This window comes from Aplidium turbinatum, chromosome 11, assembly GCF_918807975.1.
Source record: "Aplidium turbinatum chromosome 11, kaAplTurb1.1, whole genome shotgun sequence".
NCBI classification, from domain to species: Eukaryota; Metazoa; Chordata; class Ascidiacea; order Aplousobranchia; family Polyclinidae; genus Aplidium; species Aplidium turbinatum.
The window spans coordinates 19,164,540-19,191,815 of NC_137482.1; the positions used below are offsets into that span (position 1 = coordinate 19,164,540).

The 27,276-nt window shown below is 37.3% G+C and overlaps 1 protein-coding gene across 2 annotated transcripts in view; it reads right to left on the bottom strand.

Moving 5' to 3' along the window:
* LOC145779208 (adenylate cyclase type 6-like) overlaps nucleotides 1-26,124 on the bottom strand; it is a 40,212-nt gene extending 14,088 nt beyond the window's left edge. For both annotated transcript variants that reach the window (XM_082590742.1, XM_082590743.1), the window contains exons 1-10: nucleotides 25,988-26,124; nucleotides 14,701-14,781; nucleotides 14,155-14,253; nucleotides 12,877-13,177; nucleotides 8,717-8,874; nucleotides 7,382-7,470; nucleotides 6,933-7,048; nucleotides 4,632-4,794; nucleotides 1,124-1,273; nucleotides 786-910 (exon numbers count right to left, since the gene is read on the bottom strand). In XM_082590742.1, the coding sequence (XP_082446868.1) occupies nucleotides 786-910; nucleotides 1,124-1,273; nucleotides 4,632-4,794; nucleotides 6,933-7,048; nucleotides 7,382-7,470; nucleotides 8,717-8,874; nucleotides 12,877-13,177; nucleotides 14,155-14,253; nucleotides 14,701-14,781; nucleotides 25,988-26,036 (1,331 nt within the window). In that variant the 5' untranslated portion in view covers nucleotides 26,037-26,124. The remainder of the gene's footprint in view (nucleotides 1-785; nucleotides 911-1,123; nucleotides 1,274-4,631; nucleotides 4,795-6,932; nucleotides 7,049-7,381; nucleotides 7,471-8,716; nucleotides 8,875-12,876; nucleotides 13,178-14,154; nucleotides 14,254-14,700; nucleotides 14,782-25,987) is intronic.
* Nucleotides 26,125-27,276: the final 1,152 nt, after the last annotated feature.

A 27,276-nucleotide genomic window follows, 5' to 3' on the forward strand; every position in this document is an offset into this window, starting at 1 on the left:
ACAAGAGGTTAAAAGGTCAGAAAAATTCAGTGAAATTCATAAAGCCTACTGTATTTGAAAAAGAAGATTTCCGGTACACTGAAAAGATCTCGTGAGTTTATTTTTAGCAAACGTGTCATTGCATTGCATTGCATGATGCAATGCGTTTTTGCACTTTCAAGTCACTGAAATATGCGAGGTAGTGGCGCAAACGTAGGCCGGCTTTCCTACGCCAAACTAACTGCCACGATCACCACACAAAGCAAACTACGCCTAGAACCAGGCAGCAAATCAACCGCTTTTTTACATTGATTTGCTGTCTGGGGCTCAAAACAAGGCTTGATGTCATTGTTTTTCGTATTTTTTGTCGTGGTCAAGTGGTCGGAGACTTTGGGTTGTGGACGGAAAAGTAAGGAAGTTATTCTTCGTGAAAACCTTCAAGCGTCTATCCATTGTCTTGACACGGCTGTGTGCTTCCAGCGGGTATCAAACCAATAACCCTTTAAACGTCGGGCGGATTTTATCACCACTTACCCAGCTAGCAAATCAATCCTTTTTTACTTTGATCTAAAGTCTTCGACAGCAAAGCTAGACAGAGACAGTCAAACGTTTCAACGTCTGCAGACGTAGAATCAAAGTAAAAAACGATATATTTGCTGCCTGGTACGTACTCAAGAGTTTCTTTCAATGCCAGGAACAGTTGGATTCAGTTGATGGAGTTGAGGCTATTACAGACTATTTTCTACCTCAGATTACTGTTGGAATGCGATAAATTGTACGCAGTGCAGAGAAGCCCGCTATCTCACCTGACGTTATTGTGCTTTTGGATATAAATTTTATGAAATTGCTGATTTTCCTTTTTGGCTTGATCGATGTCATCTTTCATCTCCACAGCAACATGACGAGGAAGCACAGACAACAGCAGCCGCTCCTGCAATGAAACGACGCTGTGACATCATAGTAGAAATACCAAAGCAAACATAAACCATCTAAACTTTGCTTCTATTCATGAACTAGTGCACAAGCGGAGGTTGCATTCACAAAAAATTAAAGTACAATACCAAATACTAGACCTTGGTAAAAAAGTGAAATAGAGTTGTTATAAAGGATATAGAGATAGTGTTGTTTAAAGTATATTGTGTACCTGCTGTTGGTTTTGTTTCTGGAGACTGAGTCTTGCTTCTATGCATTCCCTGGTCTCTGTGAAAGCTTTCCTTTGAGCCATCTCGGATGAGATCCTGATGCACAGTCCGACCACATTGGTACAGAAAAACAAGAGAAAATCGGCGGCAATCTACAAACAGCGTAACATGACGCAAAAGCAATATAACATGGCACAACGTCGTTACCTGATAAAAAATTCTGATAATAAATCACCAGTAAAATTTTCATCAACCGTTAAAACAACCTTTCAAAAGGTTGGACCGTTATACCCGGTGGAATTTCTCATCTAGCCAGGGAATAAATATCGCTACTTAGCAACAAGGAATGTGTCTGCGCGTGCGGGATCGATAAATGTGGAAAATGATCAATTTTGTGATTTTTTGTTGCAAGATATTCTGTTGAGCCACTGGGAAGCAATCACTGTTGAAAGATGTCGCTTGGTTAAACCAAACCTCTAAGTCACTCGCCTTTTACGTTGATTTAACGTCTTCATTCATTGCGAAAAGTGACTAATGATTTCAACGTCGCCAGACGTTGACACAACGAAAAAATAACAACTAATGTTAGCTGGAAAGCAGCATCAAAATCCACAACGAGTGAATGCCATCATAAACGTGTTCATTCTGCAAGACTATGGTACCGCATTTTTATTTGCTATTAGAAAACATTTTTATCAACATCATGTCCAACCATGGTCCAACCAATTCAGAGCAATTTAACAACGGCTTCTTTTAAAGGTTACAGAAAGTGCGGCTACCAATAAAAGTTTATAGTTGTGCTTTCCAGTTTGAAGATCAACAAATGACTTCGAAAACCGGATTTTGGAAACTGCTGAACACAGCAGCGAAAGAATAACAGCTGCTTTGTTGAAGTGACGCGTGGAGAGATTTCTCAACATTTCAAAATTGTTGGAAATTTTTGAAAAACCAAACTCTGTTATTGCACCATTCGAGCCGTTTTTGCTGCAAAAGTAACGTAAAACAATTGCCCTATAAACTAAGGAAGTCTAAATTTAAGTCTGGTGAAATAAATAATTACAGTTGTCATCAGCCTACAGAACTGCTGATGTGCAGAAACGGCAAAAATTTACTTTTTTTTTCAATTAAGTTTCTGCGGTAAGCACAAACAGTAACAAATGGAGACAAAAATGTTTTGTTAGCTAAATGCACTTCAAAAACAAAGCCACAAGAAAAGAAAGAAAATTTTAATGACTAAGGCCTAATCATTTCCAAAAACAATTATCAAGTCTGCAAATTTGTCAAGCGGAGCAACACTCGGATTTAAATACAAGTAGCGACCGAAAGAAAGCTTTCATATTGCAGCCATAGACTAAACATAATCATAGACGCTGTGATGGTTACTTAAAAACAAAATAAATTCAGCCAACAGTAAACTGATTGCGATTATGACAACTTCGCCATTAAAAAGCATCGTGATGGAACAATCAGTGATGAATAAAATGCAGATTTTTGTCAAACAACTTGATAAAAGTATGAAATGATTGGCCATGTAACATTATACTGTGCTATCAATTTTACATCAATAAGGTCAACGTTCAGAAAAGCCTTCAGCTCGGTAATGCATGTGGGAATTTTTTCAGCACACCAGACAGGGAGTTTTATGCAGAAAATCCCTTATATGGCCATATCACACTTCGGAATGTAACTTGTACGAAAGTTAACCAGATAACAATTGCTTTGTTCTTAAAGAATAAACAAAAGGTGACCGAAGGCTTTAGCCAATTCAAATACTTTTAAACTGAAATACTTCAAGTCATCCCTTAGCAAACACAATATCAGTTTCAAAGGGTTTGAAGAACTGTTTTGACTGTCAAATCAGCTGTCAAAAGAAGGTTGGTGCACACTTTGTATTCAAAATTCATTGCAGAAAGCAAAACGTTTTGCTACATAGCAAGTTCTCGCCCAAACTTCCGAGAAAATAACTGCACTCGGACAAAATCCCAGTCAGCACTTGAGTCATTTTTTACATTGATTTAACGTCTGTAGACGTTGAAGCAATGTAAAAACGACTGATTGCTGCCTGGGATGTACCACTGGCAAAATGTTCTTCATAAGCAGGCAAAAGCGAACCAAATTTATTCTCGTTTGTCACGAGGTACATTACTTCAGACGTGATCCAATCTATTGTCAAAGTTATTTTGAAAAGACAAATCGCTACACGTCAACCGGAAATGTACCTAATTAACCCTGACGTTCGCATTAAAAGCTAATAGCAACTACAAAAAGCTTTTGGGCCATTTATGGATACGCGACATTGTAATGAACGTTGCTTGTGAACGGGTTGAGCAGCATTCTCTTCACTTCGGTGTCAGACAAGATATCGATTGATTTTGTGATAAATGATAATTATGGTACGCTTTTATTTTTTGCCGTTTTGGAACAGTTGAGATTTTGCCAACGACTGCACGTTATGAAATCTTCGTTTCATGCTATCCATAGGAACTACAATGCTACCGGCACGACACCACGCGAGAAAAAATACAATTTAGCTCAAGTTTCAAAAATTGATGAACTGCTGTAAAATACCGGACCTGGAATCGAACTAAAACCCAAGGATTAAAAAACGATGTTTAAAGTTGTAAACAATCATAAGTTGCATAAACATAATTCAAACCTAAACGACTCAGTTGCAAACAATATTGTAAAAAACGTGGTACTGCGGTACTGATATAAAAACATAGCTTGTCCACACACAATTGCCCACGGGAGAAACTCAGTTTTTAACATTAATTCAACGTTTGCAGACGTTTAATCAACGTGAAAAGAACTATTTTTGTTAGCTGGGTGAAAGTTTTGAGCCGCCTTCAAATTTCGAAGTAATTCTTTAGTAAGGCTCTATTTGATGGAGCCTGTAGAAGCGAGGCGGTTACGCAAAAGCATAAAATGACATCAGCACATTTTGGAGAAATTCTTTCAAAGTGCGTAGATGGGATTGCTTTGTACGTCAGTCTGTCCACGTATTTGTATAGATCGAATACGCAAATGACGCTAACAGCTCATTGATCCAGTTCACTCTTTTTAAAAAAAAGCAATTCCTTTAGACTGTGTTCATAATATGCACGTCTCCATGTAAATACAGCAGTTGCGTTATTTTAAGAAGATTCACTTTTTCAGCTCACAAGAGCTGTCATTTTTTGCATTGTTTCAACGTCTGAGAATGTTGTAAACGGTGCAATAAGTCCATTTTTTGCTGGGTTTTTACAAAAATAGTACAATTTTTGGCTGGTCTGATATCATTGACACCAGCGTTTCGCTTTCAATCAGTCTTTAAATTTGACAAAATTTTATCAAATCAAGTCAAATTTTTGCTCTATTGCATTTCGTGCGTTTCAAAAAATGAATGAAAAGCAACTGCATCAGTGAAAAACAACATTCCAAACTTGACAAATCAACCAAATCACACCACAAAAATACCAGTTGGGCCTGCTGCTGGGCCATGACAAACTGGGTGTATTGGCCAAAACTCACCTCGTTGGCATAAAATGGCCGTTTCTGATTGGCCAAGTAGGAGATTAAAAGATGAATGAGTGATAGAATGAAGCAGGAGATGGCGACTACAATCACCGGCAGGGGCATCATAGTATACATCACATAAACGAAAAACAACGTCAGCCATATCACGTAACTAGAGCTGAAAATAAAAAAAAATATTTAAAATTAGCATACAAAGCAATGCACCACTTACTATCAGCAAGCATAGCGCGAAGACCTTAAAAAACTTGCACATGGGTCTGCTACTATTCGGTGAGTCCGATTCGGTGAGTTTCTAACATCTAACCCTAACCTTAACCTCTAACCCCTAACCCTAAAACGGCAATGATAATTAGGCTACGGTACCCAATAATTAAAAAAAAAAAATTAAAAAAATCACTGAATAGGGATCGGACTCACCAAATCGGACTCACCGAATCGGACTCACCGAATCGGACTCACCGAAACGGGCCATTCCGGTGCTACATAATAGCAAACTGCAGGCTGGGGTGGAGGCTGACGAAAGCCTAACATATTCCTGCTTTTCGGTTTATTAGATCTGTGCAAAATAAGCAGTAAAATATTTCGTTTCGACGCAAACTCCCTTTTACATCGTTTCGAAAAAAGGCAATTTCGTTTCATGATGAACTCGAAGCAAAACGCACACCAACGATTGCAAATTATTGGGAGTGTGTAGCAGAAAACATTTCAAAACGTCTTATTCCGTTTCTACGCCAAGCTCTGTGTCTAAATTTCGAGCAAGTTTCTTCGTCTGGTGGTGAACAACCGTAGGCTATAATTGCACTTGATGGAAAAAAGCAAGTTTGCGTGCGTGAAGTAAATAGTTTTGCTGTTAAAACCGAGGAAGCTGATCTTTCTTTCGCTCAACTTAAAAAAGCGCAGAGTGGCTCAGCAAAACGTGGCAGTTCCTAATTAGGTGAGTTCTACATTTTAGCATTACTATAGATGGTGTCAATCAGCACAATTAAAGATAAATTTAACGACACACGCTAAATACAGTTAAGAACTTTGAAGAGTAAACCGCTTCAAAAGGGCTTGAGCGTCAAGTAATGCGAAGTGCACTTGTGTTTCCTTGTTTTGCGATCAGACTTGAAACCGGTCAGATAATTTGAGTATTTAAGAACGTACACATCTTTGAACATAGAAGGAAACGTTTAGCCAGGTTAGAGACAATATTACAACCTGGAATAAAGCAACTACAAACAAACCTAAGTCGGTAAAATGCATGGTAAAACCTGTACGTGTTGAATGTGATACGTTATAACAATGTTTAAAAACAATACTAGTCTGCTACTCAACTCAAAGTCACAGAAAACCGTTCTGGACAAATTTGTGACTAATTTAGATCACAAATTAGATAAAAGCGCCTCCACAAAGCATCACGCCATATACTCATTGGGTGCAGTTAGCCAGAAATTGAGACAAGAGTGTTATTATGCCCGGTTGTTAGCAAAACATTGATCTTAGTCATTAATTTTGATTAGATTTTCATTAATCTGACATGATTTAACGTTGAAATAAGTTCAAGGTGTGGTAAAATGGAATTTTGAAGCTGATCATTCTTGGTAGTACAGTAGTTTACTTTATTATGATTAGAATTTGTCTTCATTGAAAATTTCCATGTTTTTCAAAATGCTGCACGTAGGGCATCGTGACATGTTTGTAAAGCAATACTCGCCAAAACACCAGCAAATGCAGGGAATTTCAAATTCATTCGTGGGAATGTGAAACAAATACATTAAAAATCAATCACAAACTAAACAAAAAACAACTAAGAATGACAGAAAGTTGCAATCGGCCATGTTTTAACACGTTTGAGTGAGAAGTCATCCTAAATATAATCTATAAAAACGCATTCTTGAAAATCTTTACACATGACTATTTCTTATTAAAACGTCTGGTATGCGCATCTTTTTATATACAAATGCCCACGACGCTAACCTGGAGTTTTGTACAGCGCCGGGCTCACAAAACTCAATAAAAAAGACAATAACCTGGTTTGCGTTTACGCTAATTTGGTGACACCGTTCGATTTGATTTATTATAAACAGCGGTAATGTAGTTGGCAATGATTGAATTGCCAAGCACGCAAAAAGTAAGGTAGTCCTGTATCGCATTCACTTTGCATTGTAGCCTACAGTGTACGCTAAAGTCATGCAAACCGATGTTGATCTTTAAAAAGATTTGAAATTTGACGCATAATCGTGTTATTTCAAACGTAGTTTTACGTTAAAACAAAAAGATGTCAACATTAAGGCGAAGCAGATATGAACCTACCTGTATGCTTCGACCAGCACGACAGTGTATATATCCATAGTGGCCACAATGACAAGTATCGTGTATGACAGAAGCATTAAAGTATGTTGAGACAGAACATTCAATAAAAAAGTTATCTGCAATAAAGAATTTCAAAGGCTGTTAGTTGTCTGCTGTTTGTCGCCAAAATATATTTTTTATAAAGCAAATTTAGCATTTTAGTAAAAGGTTGATTTATTAGTTACCATGCAACACAACAGCTTTTCAAAAAAAATGTCGAAGCACACATTGACATCATAAGGCATAAACGAAAGTAGGTAAGTGAGAGTATAACAAAGATGCAGGCTTTCTACATTACAGTGCTGAAAACACCATATTCCGTGCACAAAAGGATCAAAACGAAACGGTATTTTTCACTGAAATAGCTAACTATTTCAAGCTGGTTATTCACATCCATCGTAGTGTCTCACCTGTAGACCAATGCAACACAAGCATAAAATGCCCAATACGATTCCAAATGGAACTTGGGGCTGTTCAGATCTAACCGCGTATTGAAAGCCTGTCAAAGAATAGAAAAAAAAACAGCAAATAAACGTGTTATTCGCCGAAGGTTTTCATCAAAATTCGTTGAAATTATATCACGTAATGATTATCACGACTGGTGATCTGTATAAGATAATTCTGACAACCACATGTGTGCGTTGCCGTGCCGAAAGGGATTTTTCTGGCTCGAAACTGGCGTTGCAAAACAGCAAGCAATAGGCTGCGTGTGCCAAATAAATATAGATTTTGTTCATTTAACCTGCAATCGAAGTCAACAGCAAGCAAAAGGGCCTGGCAACCTTTCCACGACAGCCTTGTCGAGAGGCATGGTGATAAAAATTGAAATAGATACACTTCGTATTTTGATTAAGCTAGCAGCCTCTGAAGTATGGTTGACACCAATTAACGTATGAATTTGAGATGACAGTGCTGCTACTTTTCGTTTAATGATTTCACAGAGAAATATAAGTTTGAAAGTTAATCGATAATAATTGCTGGATCCTACGTAGTTGTACGTGAAATTGAAGTGATGACGTACGACGCAAACCAACAAAATTACTTACGTCAACAATAATGCAGGCAATCTGTCACATGTGTTTGAACAACGATTTAATCAACCTGTTTTTTTTTCAGATCACACAACACAACAAATGACTTGGTTAATCAAGTACCAATACAGCGTGATCTGTGCACAACATAACCCACAAAAATTATTCGCCAAAGATTGATTTCATTTTTTTAAAAACTTGGATGGGTTCAAAGTCGAAGTCAGGCAATCCCTTTCTTCGAGCAAGTGTGCCGTTAGCAAAATTAAAACTTATTGAAACTAGACTAGAGGTAAGACGAGTCACCTTTAGTTAAAAAACACATCATTTTATAAAAAAAAACAGTCAAAACATTTCTTTGGCAAGTTAGTTTAGTGACTGAAGCTCGGCGTTCACTGCTTTTATGGCTACGCTACATTTATGGCTTACATTTAGTGAAGCAAGAAAAAAGACATTAAAACAATCTTAAAAAATACATTAACTCAACCAGTTACAAGTGTGTTAAATGCGTCTTTTCTAAAGGCTTTTGGTGCCAGCAACAAAACCGTCATTCAAATTTACTGGGGTCGACCATGCTGCACAAATGTACGTACAATGTATCAATAGTTATCTCATTATCTGTATATCACCATGCAGCATGCACTGCAGTTACATATTATATAGTTATTTATGTATCAACAGTTTCTCAACAAACAAAACAAAACCATGAATACTTACAAAAAAGTAGTACGCAAAGTGCTAAGAGAAGCCATAGTAAAACCCGAAGCATTCTCATGTTCGAACGGAAAAAATAGCGTTGGTATAACCGTTCAAAGCTTGATGAATCAAACTGCACCCCGGTCACGAACTTACGAAGCAGTTTTTCACAGGTTGATCTGAAAAAAAGAAGAAACTGTGGTTGAATTGCATTGCTGAGGGGGAGGGCATACTATTTGTAACAGTGATTCAATGGCGAGATTTTATGAAGACTTTTCTTGTTGGGATAGATGATTTTTAAAGAATAACAAAGGGATGCAACATCACAGTACGTGACAGAAAACAAGAACAAACTTGCAAATTAAATCTTGGTAAAGGATTCACAGCAATCGATCTGCCTGTGTACGTGTAGCCTGTTAATGTAAACCATGAACTAAATAGTAGAATCTGGACTGGAAACCGACTTTACGAAGTGTACAACAGTTGGCCAAAAAGTTACCAGTTCTTATTTTAGTGCTTTTTCGGTTGCTGCCCCACCCCTTCTCGTACAGTACCAGCACTGTACGAGTGTACGAGTTAGGGTTATTCGCTAAGGGAGGTTTTTGGATACCTTAGTAACTAACCCTAAACTTGGCTGTTGGCCCACTGTTGTACCAACTGTTTGGCCAACTGTTGTACACAGCGTAAAGTCGGTTTCCAGTCCAGATTCTACTATTTAGAAGTCCATGATGTAAACAACGCAAGCTTTGTTTCTATGATTGCAAGTAGGTCGCTTTCAAAACATTTTTTTGTATCCTTTGTCCCACAACAGAAGATGCATATCAAAAGTACATAGTCAGCGAATCGTTTTTTTGATAATTATTCAACGTTTGCAGACTTTGAATCGATGCGGACGATGAAAGAAAGGACTGAGATGCTGGGTGGGTAGGTGCTGCATTTCAGTCACATGATATGTCAAAGTTGTGAAATAAATAGGTAAATTTGTACATCGCATAAAATCTAAAAAAATACTTAGGGTAGATCTCCAGAAATTTAGGAGCAAAATAGTCGGAACGTTTGGTCAAGCTGAAGAAAAAACATGGAGTTGAAAATGCAAAGGCTGAATCCGCGCTTAGCAAACGTTTCTGAAACAGTGCTCCAAGAGTCCAAAACTGATTTGTAACGGTTATAGCAGCGAATGTGATTGATAACACTAAAAATAGACACTGAAAAACGTTAGCTGAAACTAGATGTGGTCTCTGCAGTTTTGGCTTGTGTTTTTTCACTCATTTTGCGTAAAATAATGGATGAACACCAAGAATGTTTCCCTACCAGCAAATTAATCCTTTTTTACGTTGGATCAACGTCAAAAAGAGCTGATTTGTTGGCTGTGTTTAGATTGCTTTGAAATAACTTGAAAACTATTTTGACAACAGTAATACGATCGTATGTGCGCTACCGAAAAAACAAGCAAAATCCTTTCGCAAATTCGCAGTTGTGACTGTTTTAAAATAAAGTGAAGAAAAAGCGCAAACAAATTGATGAATTTGAGTTTAATTTAACCGCAAACAGGATATCTACTCTACAACAGTGCAATTACATCTAATGACGTTATCCAATAACACCTAAATGTAGATGTGATTAACGATCCCGTAAATATACTAGAAATTCAAAGGAAGTGGGGTAGCTTGATCACATTTTAAGACCGCTCACGTCAACTGCTTGTAAATTTAACGCACCGTTCAAAATCTCAATCGTACATTCTTTACAGATACTGCGTTCGAATTGAAAAGGAGAATTGGTAGTCCACTTAGCTCGACGTAATGGAGCCAATAATAATTTGCATATGTGCGTAAATCTTATGATTTATTTCTTATCGCAACAGAAAAAGTCTTTTTCTGGCAGGTTGTTCTGTTTTAAATCATGTTCGCAACCAAATCCATGATGTGTTCTTATGGCAAATCCGAATAGCGTCCACTGTTTCTCATGCCAGCAAGAGTGGGTAAAATGACCCCAATTGTCTACCAATGGATTCTCTGATAATGCCAATCAAACGGTGCTCTCAAAGTATAAGATCCCAGAACTTCCATAAAATAAACAAGGTGCCCTTTCCCTGGTTTCAATTCGATTTCGTGTACACAGAACACCACAGCCGCTGATTACAAGCGTCGAGTCGTGATTGGCCGAACGACTTGTGGTAAACACAACTGTAGGTCAACGCGTGTCAAACACATGGGAATTAACCCACGAAAGCTACGACAGAGAAACGTCACTTCAACCAGCACCAATGTTAAAAGAACGTTGTTACAACTATGCGCTATGCAACTTTGACTTAGCAGTAAGACAGCTTTAGTTAAACACAGACTAATTTCACATACGTAAATGCGCACAACTCATCAAAAATACAGACAATTGTGCAATGTTTCAACGTTTATCGATGTTGTAATATAACAAATTTAGAATGATGCTATTTTTGTATATTTAGAAAATGTCACCAAAACTTGACGTTTTATTTAAATACATATTCAGATTAAAATATGGCACGGTCGCAACACCTTAGGCCAGTGCTTCTCAACCTTTATTTGTGGCGACCCAAAAATTAAGGTTAAATTAATAGCGAAGATTTGGCGACCCTATTTCCAAAACTACGTTTCGCACAACGTTTTGTAAGCATGAAAAAATGAGCCACACTCATATAACACGATTAAACATAACAACAAAATGTCGAATTTGATTAATATGAGCCTTGACTTTGTATTGTTTCAACAACTTGTCAAAATTTGGAGCTATCTTGCTCAGTGCCAATCTCATTTCATCTTCAGGTTGAAGACAATTTCTCTCCTTTGGTTTGATGAAACAGTGACTGACGAGTAGGCTACATTAAGATTAATTTCTTTCACACGAGCAGTAAAACCTTCGCGGGATTCGAGCATAACTGGAGCTCCATCACTGCAAATACTGGAGCATTTTATCCACTCTAACCCCTCTTCATTCATAAATGAGGCGACCAAAGCAAAGATTTCTTCGCCTCGACCTCGTGTTGTTGTTTCTAAAGCTTTGCAAAATAAAAATTCTTCTTCCAAGTTAGTCTAGTGTGTAGGCTACTGTTGTGTACTACTGTACTACTTCACCGCAAAATGCGTGTGGTAAACTCGTCGGGTGAAACCTGCGGCGTAGTTTGAATAGTAGAAATTACGAAAACTAAAGTAGTGGTAGGCAGTTTTAACTTTGCTCAAGACTCAAGAGACATTATCTTTTACCACCACATCTTACAGCGACCTAGCCAAATGAAACGGCGACCCAGGGTTTGAGAAGCACTGCCTTAGACTATGGCAGACTAATCATGCTGTTGACAAATCAGCCCAAAATACAATATTATGAAAAGCATCATCAAGATTCGGGAAAAGTTACCTTTTCAAACCTGATGTTTTGTGAATAGGCTACTGCGCATTGATAAAAACAATTTTTTAAACTGTTTAGAATGCTGAAAGAAATTAAAAAACGACAAAAATGTATCAATTGCCAAAGTAGCCTGCCAAAAAACGCTCATATTTTTAAAATTTGGCGTTTAAACCGCCAATATGGCAATCCTGTTTGCCGTGTAAGATGAGGCCTAGCGTTTGGATTCCAGTCCGTCCACGAGTGAACTAACCTATTTCCAAGTAACCTAGATTAGTCAGTAATAGTTATGTTAGTTAAATCAGTAATAATCAAACGCTATTCTGTCATCATCAGCAGAAACGATTCCATAACAGGAAATACGCGTCCCTTCGTTGTCATAGGCTGATGAGTACCAAATCTGATTCCGTTGCGACACCCAGTTACTTTACATACGCCTACATGGTCCATGAAGAAGTCAACAAAAAATATGTTGAAGTTTTAGATTGCAATTATAATTTGATGATAGTAACGACAGAAATACGTCGCCTCAAAAGATATCTGGTTTGTTATTAACAAACTGCCATGCGCACAGTAGCAATGATTCCCAAGTATTTTTTTGCCAAAATTAGAAAAGATTTACCGTACTTGCAGTGCTTCTCAAATTTTAGCCAAATAGTTTTGCTTGTACACATGAGCGAACGTTTTGTGTTGAATTGTCATAAACAAAGCGTGTTAAGCGCCTTTTTTTGAGAAAGCTGGTACTGTATTACTAACTTTTGAATATAGAATCCAATCTGGAGCCAGTGTCAAACAATGCTTACCGTTGACAACATTTTCCGCATTCGTTCAATCGTTCTTTTTCGACATCAATAGAAGATTGAACATTCCCATTATCCTGGGGTTGACTGATAGGGGTAAAGGGCTGTGCAGTCCCTTCGCCTTCGCCATCAAAGCGGTGACGAATCGTAAAGTTTCCTTTTTTACTCAAAACGTTCGGAGAGTTCGTCACAGAAGAGTGCAAGGATGCCGGCTTGGCAGGAGAACAGTTGTTCACGTGATTCCCTCTATGGTGATTGTTGGTGGTGGATGTGGTAGTGTAATGCGAGAGATGAATGCTGTTGGCTGCAAAAGAAAGATAAATCAATATCTCGACGTTTTGTCTCACCAAGCTTGAATGTCAAATGACGTGATAAAAAACGTATATTTCGATCATTCAAACGTGAATCTCTCATGGTCTAAAAATACAATGATGTCCTTTCCATTTCACGAATGGAAGTCCCAAAGTCCTAGTCTTCGATGATTACTGAACAAACGCACATTTTCATGCACGTGAAATATTTAATGTTTTATAGCCTACACACGCCTAATAGTGTAACCGATTGCAGCATATTAAAAAATATTTGTTTTAAAAAAAAAACCTCTGCAGTTCTTATCATTGCTGTAAATCTTTCATAAGACTTACTCTAAACTTGATACCATAAAAATTCCATAATACCACAGTGCTGCACTGGGTTTTTTTTTTACCACACTGCTGCATGAGAAGGTCGTTCACATTAGGAGGTCGTAGATTTGTCACACGACAGTTTTACCCGACAACTTTTCGGAAAATCAAGTTTTATTTATAGAACGAAAACAATTAAGTCGCAATCCGGTCACAAAAGGTTGAGGTTGAACGATTCAAAGACGAAAATGGAAGACAAGCTTGACCGAATAATGTCAGAGCGAAAAGATGACATCTAATCTAGACTGGGAAGTACACAAAGAAAAGTTCTCACACGGTGTCACCGCTGGACGGAACAAACCGCGATCAAGTTCCAGATTAACCGCAGAGCTAAAACCCTGGTTTGGGAAATATTGAAAGGGGGTTTGAAACAAGTAAGATTTTGTAATTTTTCAAGTTTACACTTGAATTTTTATTAAATTGAGTTGCTTGCTGAAAGCTTTAATAGAGAATCTGTTTATTTTCTAGATGCAAAATCTGGTCATTAACAGGCAAACTTATTTTTTTGACACCGTTTCAACGTTCAAACGATGAAAAATGCAACTTTTTCCAATTTGATACCGCAAAACCAAACCAAGGATGGTTTTTAGCAACTTACAGTTTTCTCTGTTAATGTTGTTCTTGTAAAACTTTGGCCGAATCCGCTTTAAAATTCTTGCACTCAGAGGTGGCGAACTACAGGAATTTGCTTCGGGAACTGAATGTTTCCAAAAAAAAGCAAGGTAAAAATTTTGTAATTCATATTTTAGATTGGAACGTACATTACAACACACAAATGGATTGAACGGCTATTTTCTAAAAGTGTCTCTTATAAACCTGAAATACACAAATGCAAATTATCACAATCCTAAGCAGATGAAGAGTGACGGTTTCTATTCTCTTTATGTGTCATCAGCCCTTTCTAATGCACAACCAAGTTTCGTGCACCAAAACCACCCCTTGAGGAACTCCAGAGCCAAGCATTTTAGTAGTAACATAGCTGGCATGTCTGCAAGCGCAGACGACTGGACTTGTAAAGCATATTTCAAGCTGCTTCACAAACAACCCCATATGCAAAAAAAAATAACTCCTAGCCATAGCAATACACAAAGATTTATTAATATGCACGAGGTTGTAACTTAACAAATGCATTTAAGCAACGTACCTTTACCGTTGTTTCGTGCAGATGAACATGGAGCGTCATTAGATGACATATTTGGCCCTTTAACTTCACAGTGAAGAAGACCTGAAAGTGTTCAAAGTAAAGTTACTTTTGACATACCTAAACGTCTCACCAATAGTAGAAACTATCTACAAAATTAACAATAAATGACAATCCAAGAATGATATTAAAAAACGTAAAATCTATTTCAAAAGTTGATACATACACACAATTTATAACAGCTGGGCACTGGAGCTGCAGTGAACATTAGCCAATTCGAAGAAATGAGTCAAGAATGAATGAAATTTTCGTCAGTCGATAGTTAGCTTTCAACAAATGAAAAAAAAAGACAAAGAATTCATTTCAGCATTGTTGGCAGATGCTATGACAAATTGAATTAAACTATGCTGGGTAAGTAACTGTAAGAACAACGAAATCTTTTTGTCTAACAGTGATACAATACAATACACTTATTTGTGCTAACACACACAAAATGTAAATTTGGCGATAAAAATGGTACATGGTAATGTTAGAAACTGACAACATGTATTAAAATCGTTCATCAGCTCACAGGCGAAAACGCCCACAACGCTGCAGTGTAAATTGTTGGCATCAGATATTTTTCAATGAAACATTCTACTGCAATGCTGAAGACGAACATTTGCTACTGCTGTGTGAAGATTGCATGCAATTTAACCACAAATCAAACATATAAACAAAACCTTTCGTTATCTACCCATCTATACGGGAATGGCCTTGCGAAGCGTTTTTCACAAATGGGAAATCCTTTTACAGATTTTCCTGCATCTGTCTTTTATAGCCCGTTTTAGCTTTATCCTCACTTCCGGATTCAGTTTGGAGAAGCAGAAAAACCATTAAAAAGCTAGATTTACAGTTTGCTACAACAGATTCTTTGCTACTGCAGTTGCAAAATGTATGATAAACAGTTGTACATGTATGACATACATAAATCATTGTACAAATCACTGAACAAACATACAACTAATTTGTGTTTTACACAAACTATACAGACAAAAACACAACGTTGAAAACCTTGGTCACTCAAAGCTTCACAAATCAATTCTCTTTTCTTGATTCTTTTTAATCACTGTTTACTTCTGAAAGCACGATTTGGTTAACTGTATGGCAGAATGTTTAAAAGCTTCATTTTAGGGAACCGCCCGAACTTAAAATTTAGTCATTCAAAGTCGACAACACACAGGCAGATATTGGGAGATATGAAAGTGAGTCATTTGTCACGTTGAAAATAGATGAGTCTACCAAGCAGCTTGCGGTTGCGCAGAATGAGCGTTATTTTGCGCTTTTTCTCAAATGTACAAGCTGGTTTTACGCAACTGAAAATTAAAACAACCAAAACACCACAATAAGTCGAACGATTGAACTTGCCTCCAGAAGAGGAACATTTTTCATCAAAAAGCCCTGATGTCCAGTGGGAAGATCGTTAACAATTAAATAGGTCTATGTTTCAAACTTGAAAAATACGTTCATGTTTTGACAGACATAAAATCTGTCATGTCTACTTGCACTAAACAGCAAATTTTGTACAGATAAAAAAATTACAGCACAAACAAAATTGAAAACACTGCTCAGAATGTTGTGACAAATTTAACCACACTTTCTAGACTCTACAGTTTTTAATCAAAATTCAGAGTACAATACACCTAAAAATTGTTAATCTCATATGTGGTAGTTGTCCCTTACAGAGGCTGTGTTTATACTGTACCTTGAATAAATTAAAGAAAATTAAACCTACCACTAAGCATGAAGACCTGACTTTCTCCTGAACCTTTAACAACCAGCTTGAATCTGATTTTTAACTAAAATGCCTTTTCATGAGTCGTGTTTGATGTTAATGTTCATTTAATTGTTGGCGCGTACATAGCTATAGCTTCTCAAAGTGATTGGCAGCGTGATTTTGTATCGCCTGTGGCATTGAACGACGATGACAGGGGAATGAGACACCTTACAAAAACATCATCAGTCCTGGTTAATCTGTATCTTACCAGTTTTAAGCAGCTTTTAATCTGCAACCTTAAAGCGCACGTGTACAGACGCATAAGCAAAAGTTTTAAAAAACATTCAAACAAAGGCTGTTTAAATTTTTACCGTTTGTTTAAGTCGAATGTGTGCACAAAACAAACCTGTCAATGCCAATACAATTATATCTACCACAGAACATGACAAGGAATTTCCTTTAAAAACCTGCGTTAATTCACATCAAACAACAACGCCTCGCCAAAGTTGGTTGTTTATCAAAGATCACACAATGGCAACACTGCTTAGATTTACATTGCAATCACTTTGACTGTCAACCTGAATACTGAATAATCTTTTCAACTGCTGAACAAGCCTGTCAGGCTAATACAGCAACGGTAGTGACACGACTGGTACAGCTGTGACCGGTGATACAACAGTACATGCGATGGTAAAGGAAATTATGTCGCAATAAAGATATTTAAAGACATAATGAATCATGTTGCAACGAAGTGAAAGCATAAAAGCTAAACAAAAGGAACACTCCAAAATATTTGTGATGAGTTTAAATATTACGTGTTTGGGAAGGAAGCTTCTCAAAAACATGTCTTTTGGTGTGTTCTGAATGGCGAGGTGCCTTAAAGAAGCTATCAAAGAGACAAACTTATTACCCAGGAAAATTAAAATCTTGTAAACAAAGCTACATGCACAAGAGTGGTGGCCTGCATAACAAGAGAAAAGTTGTTTTTGAGATTAAACCACACTGCTACAAATAAAAAGTTGAAAAACCACCTTATGGTTGATCAGCGAGCGTACGCTACGAAGTAGGCTATGGTGTGACAATATCTGTACACATATTATTGGAAACCAGCTGCTTTAGGGGAACCATTTCTCACAGGCTATATATAGAATCGTTTATTATTAGGCATGCTGGTTTGTTCCCAGCTGGCAAAAGTGGTCCCTTTTACAATAATTCAACGTATGCATAAGTTGAATCAAGGCAGAAAGGGCAACTTGGGTATTGGGTATCCCGGTTAATTTCTATATTGTATAGGTCAATTAGTATCCGAAATCTTGTTTATACGACTCAGATAATTATGAAGTTTTTAATATGATATTGGGACGTTGCATAACGCACTCCAGTCACCAAAGTTTTCACATCGTTTCAATGTCGCTGGACAAGTCGCTGAATGACTTGGACACAACGATGGGAACAAATCTACCAATCAACAACACAGTTCACATTGATTGCATTTTTTTTTTCGGTTCTTTTCAAAAGTCAAATCAAGGATTTTTAAGCAAAGATATCAGCTGAATTGCTTTACTTGGCCAATACGTCTTCAGAGAACTCTTTCTAATTTTTATTTCAAAGTCCAAATTTTGCAATTTTTTTTCCACCGATTTCCATGACTCTTGTTAATTCCATGATAAATATCCAGTTATTTGTAGTTCAAAAGGAAGACAGGCGCTGCTTGAAGAAAGCAATCCACTAACACAGGTTGAAGTTAATTTTTTTTTTATAAAGTAGTATTTGCGCCAGCGCAAACATTGTGCTCAAGAGTGTCCTTTCTTTAACTTCCACAGGTGTGAATGATCAGTAAATCAAGCCTTATTTGACGTCACAGATTTTTATGCTAGCCTTATTTTTGTTGCGTTAACCAATGCTATAATAACGCGATTCAGAAACGTTGCACTCAAAAGTTTTGCCAGGCTCCATTTAACCCTTCCCGATAGCAAAATCTGTCTTTTTTACATTGATTTGTTAAATCAATGGGAAAAAAAAGGATGAATTTAGCTGTCTGGGTTCTGAGTGCAGAACTTAACTCAGGAGGCAATCTGCTTGAAAGTCTCAATAGAGTAGCCCTAATGCCAATAAGCCAATCAACCGATAAAATCAGCTGCAGTAGCATCACGAGCCTGGAATTCGACTCTGCCATGAGTGACAATATTCTATAGTTGTTGGAGGGAAATGCAAAAACGCGATTTCATTAATTAATTTGAAGTTTATTGAGTCGCCTGACTGTACCTTCTGTTACTTCTTTGCCAAGTTATTTTTTTCTTAAATTAGCATAGCAGTCAACGTTTACACTGCGATTGCATTTTTCTTAACCCATTCAGCCATGCTCCTTGTAAATCAGAGTCGCTGAGACAAAATACAAAACACTTTTTTCATGATGTTACACTATTACAAGTCTGTCTGAGAGTCTGACCTTATGCTTGTTTGGAGATAAGTAAAATAAACCTTTAATGAGAAAATCCTCGCTACAAAGCTCGTAGAACACATGATAAAATGAATAGAAATCGCATTCAATATTGTCTAACTTGGATGCCTAGCAACTCGTGTATAGAGAAAGATCCATTAAGATTTAGCAAAACCGAAATTGCAAAATATTTAGCAAAAGCTGTTGCGACAACATTTGTACGACAGCAGCAGTGAAACTTGTCATCAAATTGTAATTTGAAGTCAACATGTCTTCTGAAACTGTACCAATTTATCGAAACTTAAAGTTGGACTTTGCTACGCTAATCGTATTCTAGTAGCCACCATGTGGAAATATTTTGCCAATTCTGATTGTCTTTGAAGCAACACTTCAGCCACAGTACACACAGCAAGTGTTTGTGAACTTAAAAATTAATCTCATTGGGGTCGGCTATGTTTATGAAGAGAAAACTTAGTAAACAAGGAGAAAAGAAACGTGTAGTCCGTGATGAATCACAAATTTTGACATTTAACTAACGCAACACCATCAAAAATCCAATACTACGAATTCCTGCAAACCGAAGCACTCTGCCTTTGCTAAAAAACTAAAAATACATATGTCGATTGAGTGCTTGATGGAAGTATTCTGTTAAGCGTAATCAGCACATCTCGATTTAAATCATGTCAAATTTATCGCAGCAAATTTACATCAAGACAGACAGCAAAATTGGCAGACTATAACAATGATTCAACGACTGCAGACGTTAAATCAATGTTAACATGGCCGATTTTGCAGGATGAGAAATTCAGCTTACAGAAAGGTGTAGCTTACTCAGTAAGAGAACTACAGTACAATAGTATACGCTTTCCTTGCACAAAGCAAAATCTGATTACTCATATCTGCACTGACATTTGACAGAATGTTAATATATTGATGATGAAACTAGAATAGATACAGATTCAGTTCTTATGACGATCAAATCACATGACTTAGCACATGGAAAAATATAGGCTATATAGTTTGATAATGCTGCAAAATAACAAAACTGTGTCTTCTAGAGAAACCTTGTCACACCATGGCGCTCTTTGACGCATCTTCACCTCACTTTACGTCACCACGTAGCAACATTCAGGAAAAACTTTCTAAAACTGACCAAGCCATCGAGTCCGTCCTGTTAAACGTTGCTTCAACGTCTGCAGACGTTGAAACCAAGTGAAAAAATTTTTTGTTGTGTTTTTGCAAGCTACCATTAACAATTTTTGACACTTTTGTTCAAAATGGAAATTGATAAAAACGTAAAAAAAACTTTCAACCAAAACACTAGTCGATTAGATAACACTCTAAACTTGATTAAAACTTAAGACATTCTAAGGAGCTACACAAAAAGGTGACCTAATGGTTACAATCGGCTAAATAAAATGACTCTATTTAAATCGATGGCAGACAGAGTGATAATTATTTCGTACTAAACGTGTCTCTATTCCACAGCCAGAAATCGTGTAGTTGATAAAGCATGCTGAAATGGCTCAACGATAGATGGTAATTAAGCTTCACTGGCATATAAGAAAGCATTAAATAACCGTTGTTACGGCTAGTGCTCTGTAGACAAGGATATCATTACGCAGTGGTCTGACTTAACTGAACTAATTAGAAAAATCATCACAGGTTTTGGTAAGGTTAATGTCTGGCAATGTTAAATTAACGCTAAAAATAATATGTTTTGTACGCATGTTAATTATACGACGCACCTATGTGCAGCTTCTCGAAAGTAATCATTAGTATCACAGAAAGTAGTTATCAAAGTGACCACACCTCGACAGCAGATGCCTAAAAATTTTCCTCGTAAAGTGACTTGTTAGTCTGCTTTTCTTTAGCCATTGTGTAAATAAACTTGCAAGCGTAGTATCTCTATCATGACCCCAAGAAAGCAGAACACTTTCTAGCCAGAAAACAATTCCTTTTTTACATTGACTTAACGTCTAAAGACAATCTTTCATCACATTATATCCCAGGTATGTCGGTGGGATGGCAAAGCGGATAAGGCGCTCGCTTTCCAATCATGCAAAACTGGTTCGACTCCTGGCTTAAGCTGGTTGTTGACAAACCCGCTCACCTCTACTCAGGGTGTAATAATTTGGGTGAGTGTAGTTGAAGAAGGAAAGGCGGCCGAGAGAAAGGAACTGGCCACCCTAATCTCGTTAGTGAAAGGCTTAGTATAGTGAAAACCTCATCTTCTCATCCCTCGATGCCTGGATCAAGTATGGGACTCACCTTTTTTACCCCAACTATGTATGCAGAGCGAGATGTGTAGCACCACCTGTAATCTCTGTACGTAGATTTTTTTTAGAAATAGATGTGAAAGCCGGATGTAGAAAGAAATTATATCACCTTCCAATTTTGACTCAAAAGTGTGTAAGCATAGGCAACTATGCCATTGTATCACCTTTGCTTCTTCTGGCACGACTTACACACAGTGCTTGCCTGCATGTCTTGCATTCAACAAACGTCAGTTTCTAACAATGTCGCTAGACTAACACCGAAAGCACGAACAGACTACGTTGGAAAGACAACCACTTTCACTGACTGATACTAGCTTGTTTCTGCTAAACAACCTTTCTGTACCAACTGGATTTCTTGACATCTTTCCAACAAAACGTTGCTTCCACAAACCTTAATCAAAATCTGCAATTAAGTTACTGCTGATAATATCTTATCGCAACGTCTATATTTAGAAACTGTGCTGCAGTGTTCCTCTGATCGTCGTTGGAAAGTAATTATAGATAGCAAGCAGATATTTGCGAATTAAAAGTCACTACATAAAAATAAGAAATAAAATAATGCTTTAAAAAACCCTAGCAAACAAGGTAGCACAACACATGGTTGTCAACCTTTTCGGAAAGCCTACCAACACTGTGCCTACCAACAACTAATCCCATGTTGTAGTTGGCCTGACTAAATTTTAAAGCTTTCAACATCTTAATCAAGCTGAGACTGCATCTTATCTTAAATTCGTAACTGCTTACAAAACAGAGCATCTCAAAACTAATCAATAAAGTTTGTCAAATTGTACAAGTTTCCAAACCTGACTGATATTGTTTACTTATTATATACTTATTAAGATATAAAAAAGCTGAAAAACACTGATACAAGAAATAAATATTTCGATTGATTACTTCAAAATGCTTCCATTTCTGTAACGTTTAAAATAAAAAAAGCTTCCAGTGTAACACCCCAGCTGCGGTAAAGCAATCTTTTAATTCAAAAACGCATGTTTGGTGTAGGTCGATCTCTACATTTCTAATGAAAACACGGTCGTTGTCAAGAAATTATCGATCACCATCTAATCTGCGATCTATTTAAAACGGAACTGCCTTTACTTTATTCTAAGAAACATGAGTCTGAATGCCTTTGAAAGCAGAAAAACGCCCGAAAGCAAATAGGTTCTTTTTTAAACGCAGCTAATATTTTAATAAAATCTAGCCGCTGCTTCACCAGCAAAATTTCAAAAATCCAAATCAAAACTATACCAAAGGGGATATATATAATATTTATAAATTTTCCAAGTTAGCTTTGAAAAAAAGGTCAATTTTAACAATCAGTATCGTTTGCATGTCCAGTGAAGACGTCCAACTAACGACGAGAAACGCGTCGGTTCAACACCCAAGGACCCAAGCAATCCACTTGCTGCTTGAAGGTACACACCGCTCGCCGTGGTACACACAGAAATTGACTTCCTTGATTGAACTTAACAACTGACTGACGACTGTCATAGCCTGTTGCTGCTTCTCGTCTGTTGCAAAATAATCAGCTATTGCGCTATCTAAGCCAACAATCTGTTCTTTTTTACGTTGATTCAACATCTGCAGAAGTTGAAGCAAGGTAAGACTGATTTTCTGGTTAAGGTGGTATCACAACTGTGTTACTTCGGATTGCATGCTGTCATCGCAGAGAAAACTAAACATGATATCTTTCACTTGTTTGCTCTTCTGCATGTTACTGTAGTGTAGTCAGCCTTTTTTATGGAAAGTGAAATCAAAATAGCTTTTCTCACGATCCAGTAAGTATTGTATGAACATTTTCAAAACCACATTGCAAATTAAAAACGTATAACTTTTCTAGCTGTTGCTGCCAGTTGCTGGACTTGTTTACCTATTTGTGTAAAGAAAGCTGAAAATTAAACAAATTAAATACTCGTTTGAAAACATTCTATTTACTGAAAATTATGACTGAAAGTACCGTATTATTTTATCACTATCGTCATGTACAGCGCCCAGGAGCATAGTTTGCACTTTGGAAGTGACACTATATAAACTTTTTGTTATTATTTGATAGTGGTATGGCAGAAGCGACTGTGACCCTGTGATTCCCAAGTCCCGACCTGTTTGAAGATGGGATCCAGATAACCTGAATGTATTCAAAAAGTTGCAAAAAAAAAAAAATCACGCTCACATTCTTTACAAACCAAAGACAATATTGTTGTCAGCAAACATAGACAAACGTAACATCCTGTTTCAACATAATTTTTTAAGAATATATAATGTTGGTTCAAAATATTTACAACAATCAAGTCCCATGATGTAAAAGAGATTGCAGAAATCGTGTGGTACTGGAAACGCCTTTCACTTTACAAATAAAAAGGAACGTTTACAGAGCAAGAGTATAAAAATCACCAATATTCTAACAAGCAAAATATGCTTTTGGAATTGAATTCCTTTCTTCAGTGAACATCGTAACTAACTCTAGAAACGTGAATTAACGTCTAGCGAGGTTGAAATGATGTAAAAAGATGACTCTTACGAACTGGATAGTTGAAAGCGGCCATGGCTACACTTATGGGACTACGGTACCAGAATAAATATAAGTGCAAGTACGCCTCCAGGCGCATAGATTTTTTTTTTTAACAAATTGATAAAAATGGCTTTCGGCTCGTGCGAGGCGATAAAGCGTTTTGTTTTCGTAGGTCCACCTGGAGATGATGATGAAGATTGGGGAAGGCACTTAACATGCAGATATCCAATCCATGGACTTCTGTCCAATGCAACCACGAGCCAATCAGATGCTACGTTGTCTGTCCAATTGTGACCATTCCAGCCCAGCATTCAGCCAGAGAATTAATTATTACTTTGAACTTTGTTTGGTAATTAAAGAAAAAAAAAAGAGCTATAGCAGAGGTGGGAATCAAACCCACGTCAATGTAATGACTACCACCGCCCTAACCCAATGCGTCAAGTCAACCGATGGCAAAGCATTGATTTAATTTACCTATAATTTGCGTTCTTTCTTTATTCTTCCTAAACGCAACCTTGATGACGTCATGAACAGCGTAGTTTCTGATTGGTTCGTGGTTTATTAGAAATCTGCTTGTTAAAGTGCCTACCGAAGATTGGAGATGATGAGAATATTCATCCAATATCTTGCCAGCCAAGTTTTCATTATTATATTATTTGGCAACATTTTTACATCGTATGGCACTGACAAAAACGGGAACTTTTGTTGGCCGAGTACAAAGCCAAAATCAGTCGTTTTTGCATTGATAAAACATTGAATCAATGTTAAAACGACTGATTTGCTGTCCGGTTCCAGCCAACCGAAATTGCCCATAAACTGCATTACACAAATCAAAATGTTAGACATCCAAAGGTAATATACCAGACAGTAAAATCAGTATCGGAGAAAACGAAAAGGAAAACTACTAATTTCAAAAGTGCTGAAAGTATGGACCTTAGGCCACAGCACGTGCCAGCCTACAAAAATTTCCATCTTTATCACAGATTTCTGGTCAACCCACGCGTCACAAGCTCAAGAGGTTCCCGTGGCCTGTTGTTGGTTGATTACTTGTACAAGTGAAATCAGGAAACGCCACGTCTCGATCAAGAAAGCAGGAAAGGATAGGATCAAAACTGGCAACAATGTACGCTACCGGTACGTATTTGTGATTAATGGGTGATGGTTAATTGGTTGATGAGCGTCAGGGAACGTTAGATTAACGTTACTTTCATCAGCCATCAAGAACTGGTAATGATCTAACCGACTTGGAGTCAGCAACTTGGTTGAAGACCACTTAAAACTTGGCATAAATTGGAAAATAGTTGGATTGAAACCCAAAAGTTCTTGCCGTGTCTGTTTGATGTCACAGTTTAACAGTTTTGTTGTGCAAATGCTTTAAGAAAAGCGGTAAGTTGTGTTAAGTTTGTATTTTTGTACCATGAGCATACGAAGCCAAGTAATGCGACCAAAATTTAACATATTGAGGTTTATTTTTAACATTTACAAAAAACAAAAACTGCATTAAAACAAATGTTAGTGTTACATTGAACAATTTCGACATCATATGATGTCTTCTAAGTTGGTATTTCTAGGGGAAAGGGGGCATCGAACACCCTCAACACTGCACATATCTGAAAAGTGAAAACGTACAACGTGAGATATACACCACAAAACGGGTTCACGCTGGGGTGACTCGTAAAAACTTTCTGTGCCTTTCTCTGCTTATATTTCCTGGTATTATGTGACCTCGACAGATGTCTCTTTTTGTAATAAATTATTCTGCCTTTTTGAAACTTCCATCTGGACAACAAAAGCGTTGGAATGTTCAAATAATTTTGAAAAATGTGCGTTATCCCCACCACTTTGTATTACAACATCTACAACGGCCAGATCAACAATTGCTATTTTTAGAGTCATTCGATTAATTATTTATGAATCTACTTGCGTAAAGTGAAGATTAATTTTTGTTTTAAACAAATGGCGAGCGGCAAGGCAGTTGTAGGTCTAGCACTAGACCAAAGTATCAGCAAAGCCATTTAAGCCTGGTATTATGTACTGTCTCATCATGGAGTATGATTGACGCCGTAATTAACATATGTCAAAACACAAAAAAGTCGCTGTAAAATCCAAAGTATCATTTATAAGGTGGCAGCAGTTAATTTTAAATCTTCAATATCGTTTAACACAAACCAAGACGGACTATATAGAGGCCATGACTATATAGTCCGTCTTGACACAAACACATCAGAAATAACATGCCATGTTGTACAAGTTTTCTTGCAGCGTTAAAGCCAATATTAGCACAGACACAGAAATCAATAGCTTACCTTGAGATTCTCCATGCTGAAAATGATGATTTCCCTTTGAAGAAGACATGATGGCAATGGAAATGTTGATGGTCGGGGAGAAAAAGATCAAAACTCCTTATGAGGTAAAATTGTTTGCCATTTCCAACACACCGTTCCAACGGCTAGGAAAAACTCTATGTAAGCACCAGCAAAGGCTTATTACAACTTATCTGCGCAATGCAGCCTACACCTGCAAGGAAATTGATAGAAAGGTCAGACCTGCTTCCAACAATTAATTGACTTACTTAATGCTTGCGCCTACGCAGCTATTGCAAGACGTTGTTAAGGTGTGGATAAATTATTCCAGCTAGCAAAAGCTACCTTTTTTCCATCGTTCCAGCGTCGCTAGATGTTGAAACAATGTAAAGAACTTTTGCTGGCTGACATGCATCCATGCGAGGTGACCTCACTGAGAAAGCTATTAACACAAGGGTAGGCCTACCCAACGTAGTCATATTGACTACTTGAGGATGTGAACGTTCCTACAGCTGTGTTTCTATTACTTTAGACCAGTGCCCTTGTGTGACTTAATCAAGCTGTAAACTTAATTAGATTGGATATTTTTTGTTCAAGGGCCACATGATCAAAATTTTCTTCATTGCCTGATGTAGTTATTTTGACTGTTTGCTGAGGCAGTGATGGTCGCCAGATTTTTTTATACTTAACTTCCTGGTTTTTTTTTTTTATTTCTGTCCTAAATTACTGACTATCGTACATTCATTTTTTCTGTATTTTTCTAAGCTGCAGTAGGCTAAAGAATTTGCTGCAATAGAGGTGTAGCAAAACGTTACGGAAAAGATGAAGTTCTTGAAAATTATGAGTACGTATCTGGGCGTGAGGACAGGAAGTCTGAAATTGACGACTTAAGCGCTGAACTGGATTCAGATTATTCCAATGATGATTTTGAAGTATTTTCAGGCAATCTTAATCCTGGTCTTCGTTCATCTCATTGCGCTCTTGGGTGCTCACGTGAAGTCAGGTTTGAAATGAATTTCAAACAAACGTTGTTCCTCAGAAACTGGATCATCCTGATTCTGCAGTAAACGCAAGTCACAAAAAGGAAAATATCCACACCGTTGAGTTGTTCAGACCCCGATCGAACAAAAGTGAAAGACGTCATACTCTAGTTTCAACCTTGTTTGGGATCATCAGTTACAGTGCATATCCATGTGTCTTAAGCGGGAATCGAACTTCCAACTTGGAAAGAATTTCAGACGGTCTGACTTGAGTGTGAATCGAACATCCGTCAAGGTTGCACTATGGTGTCT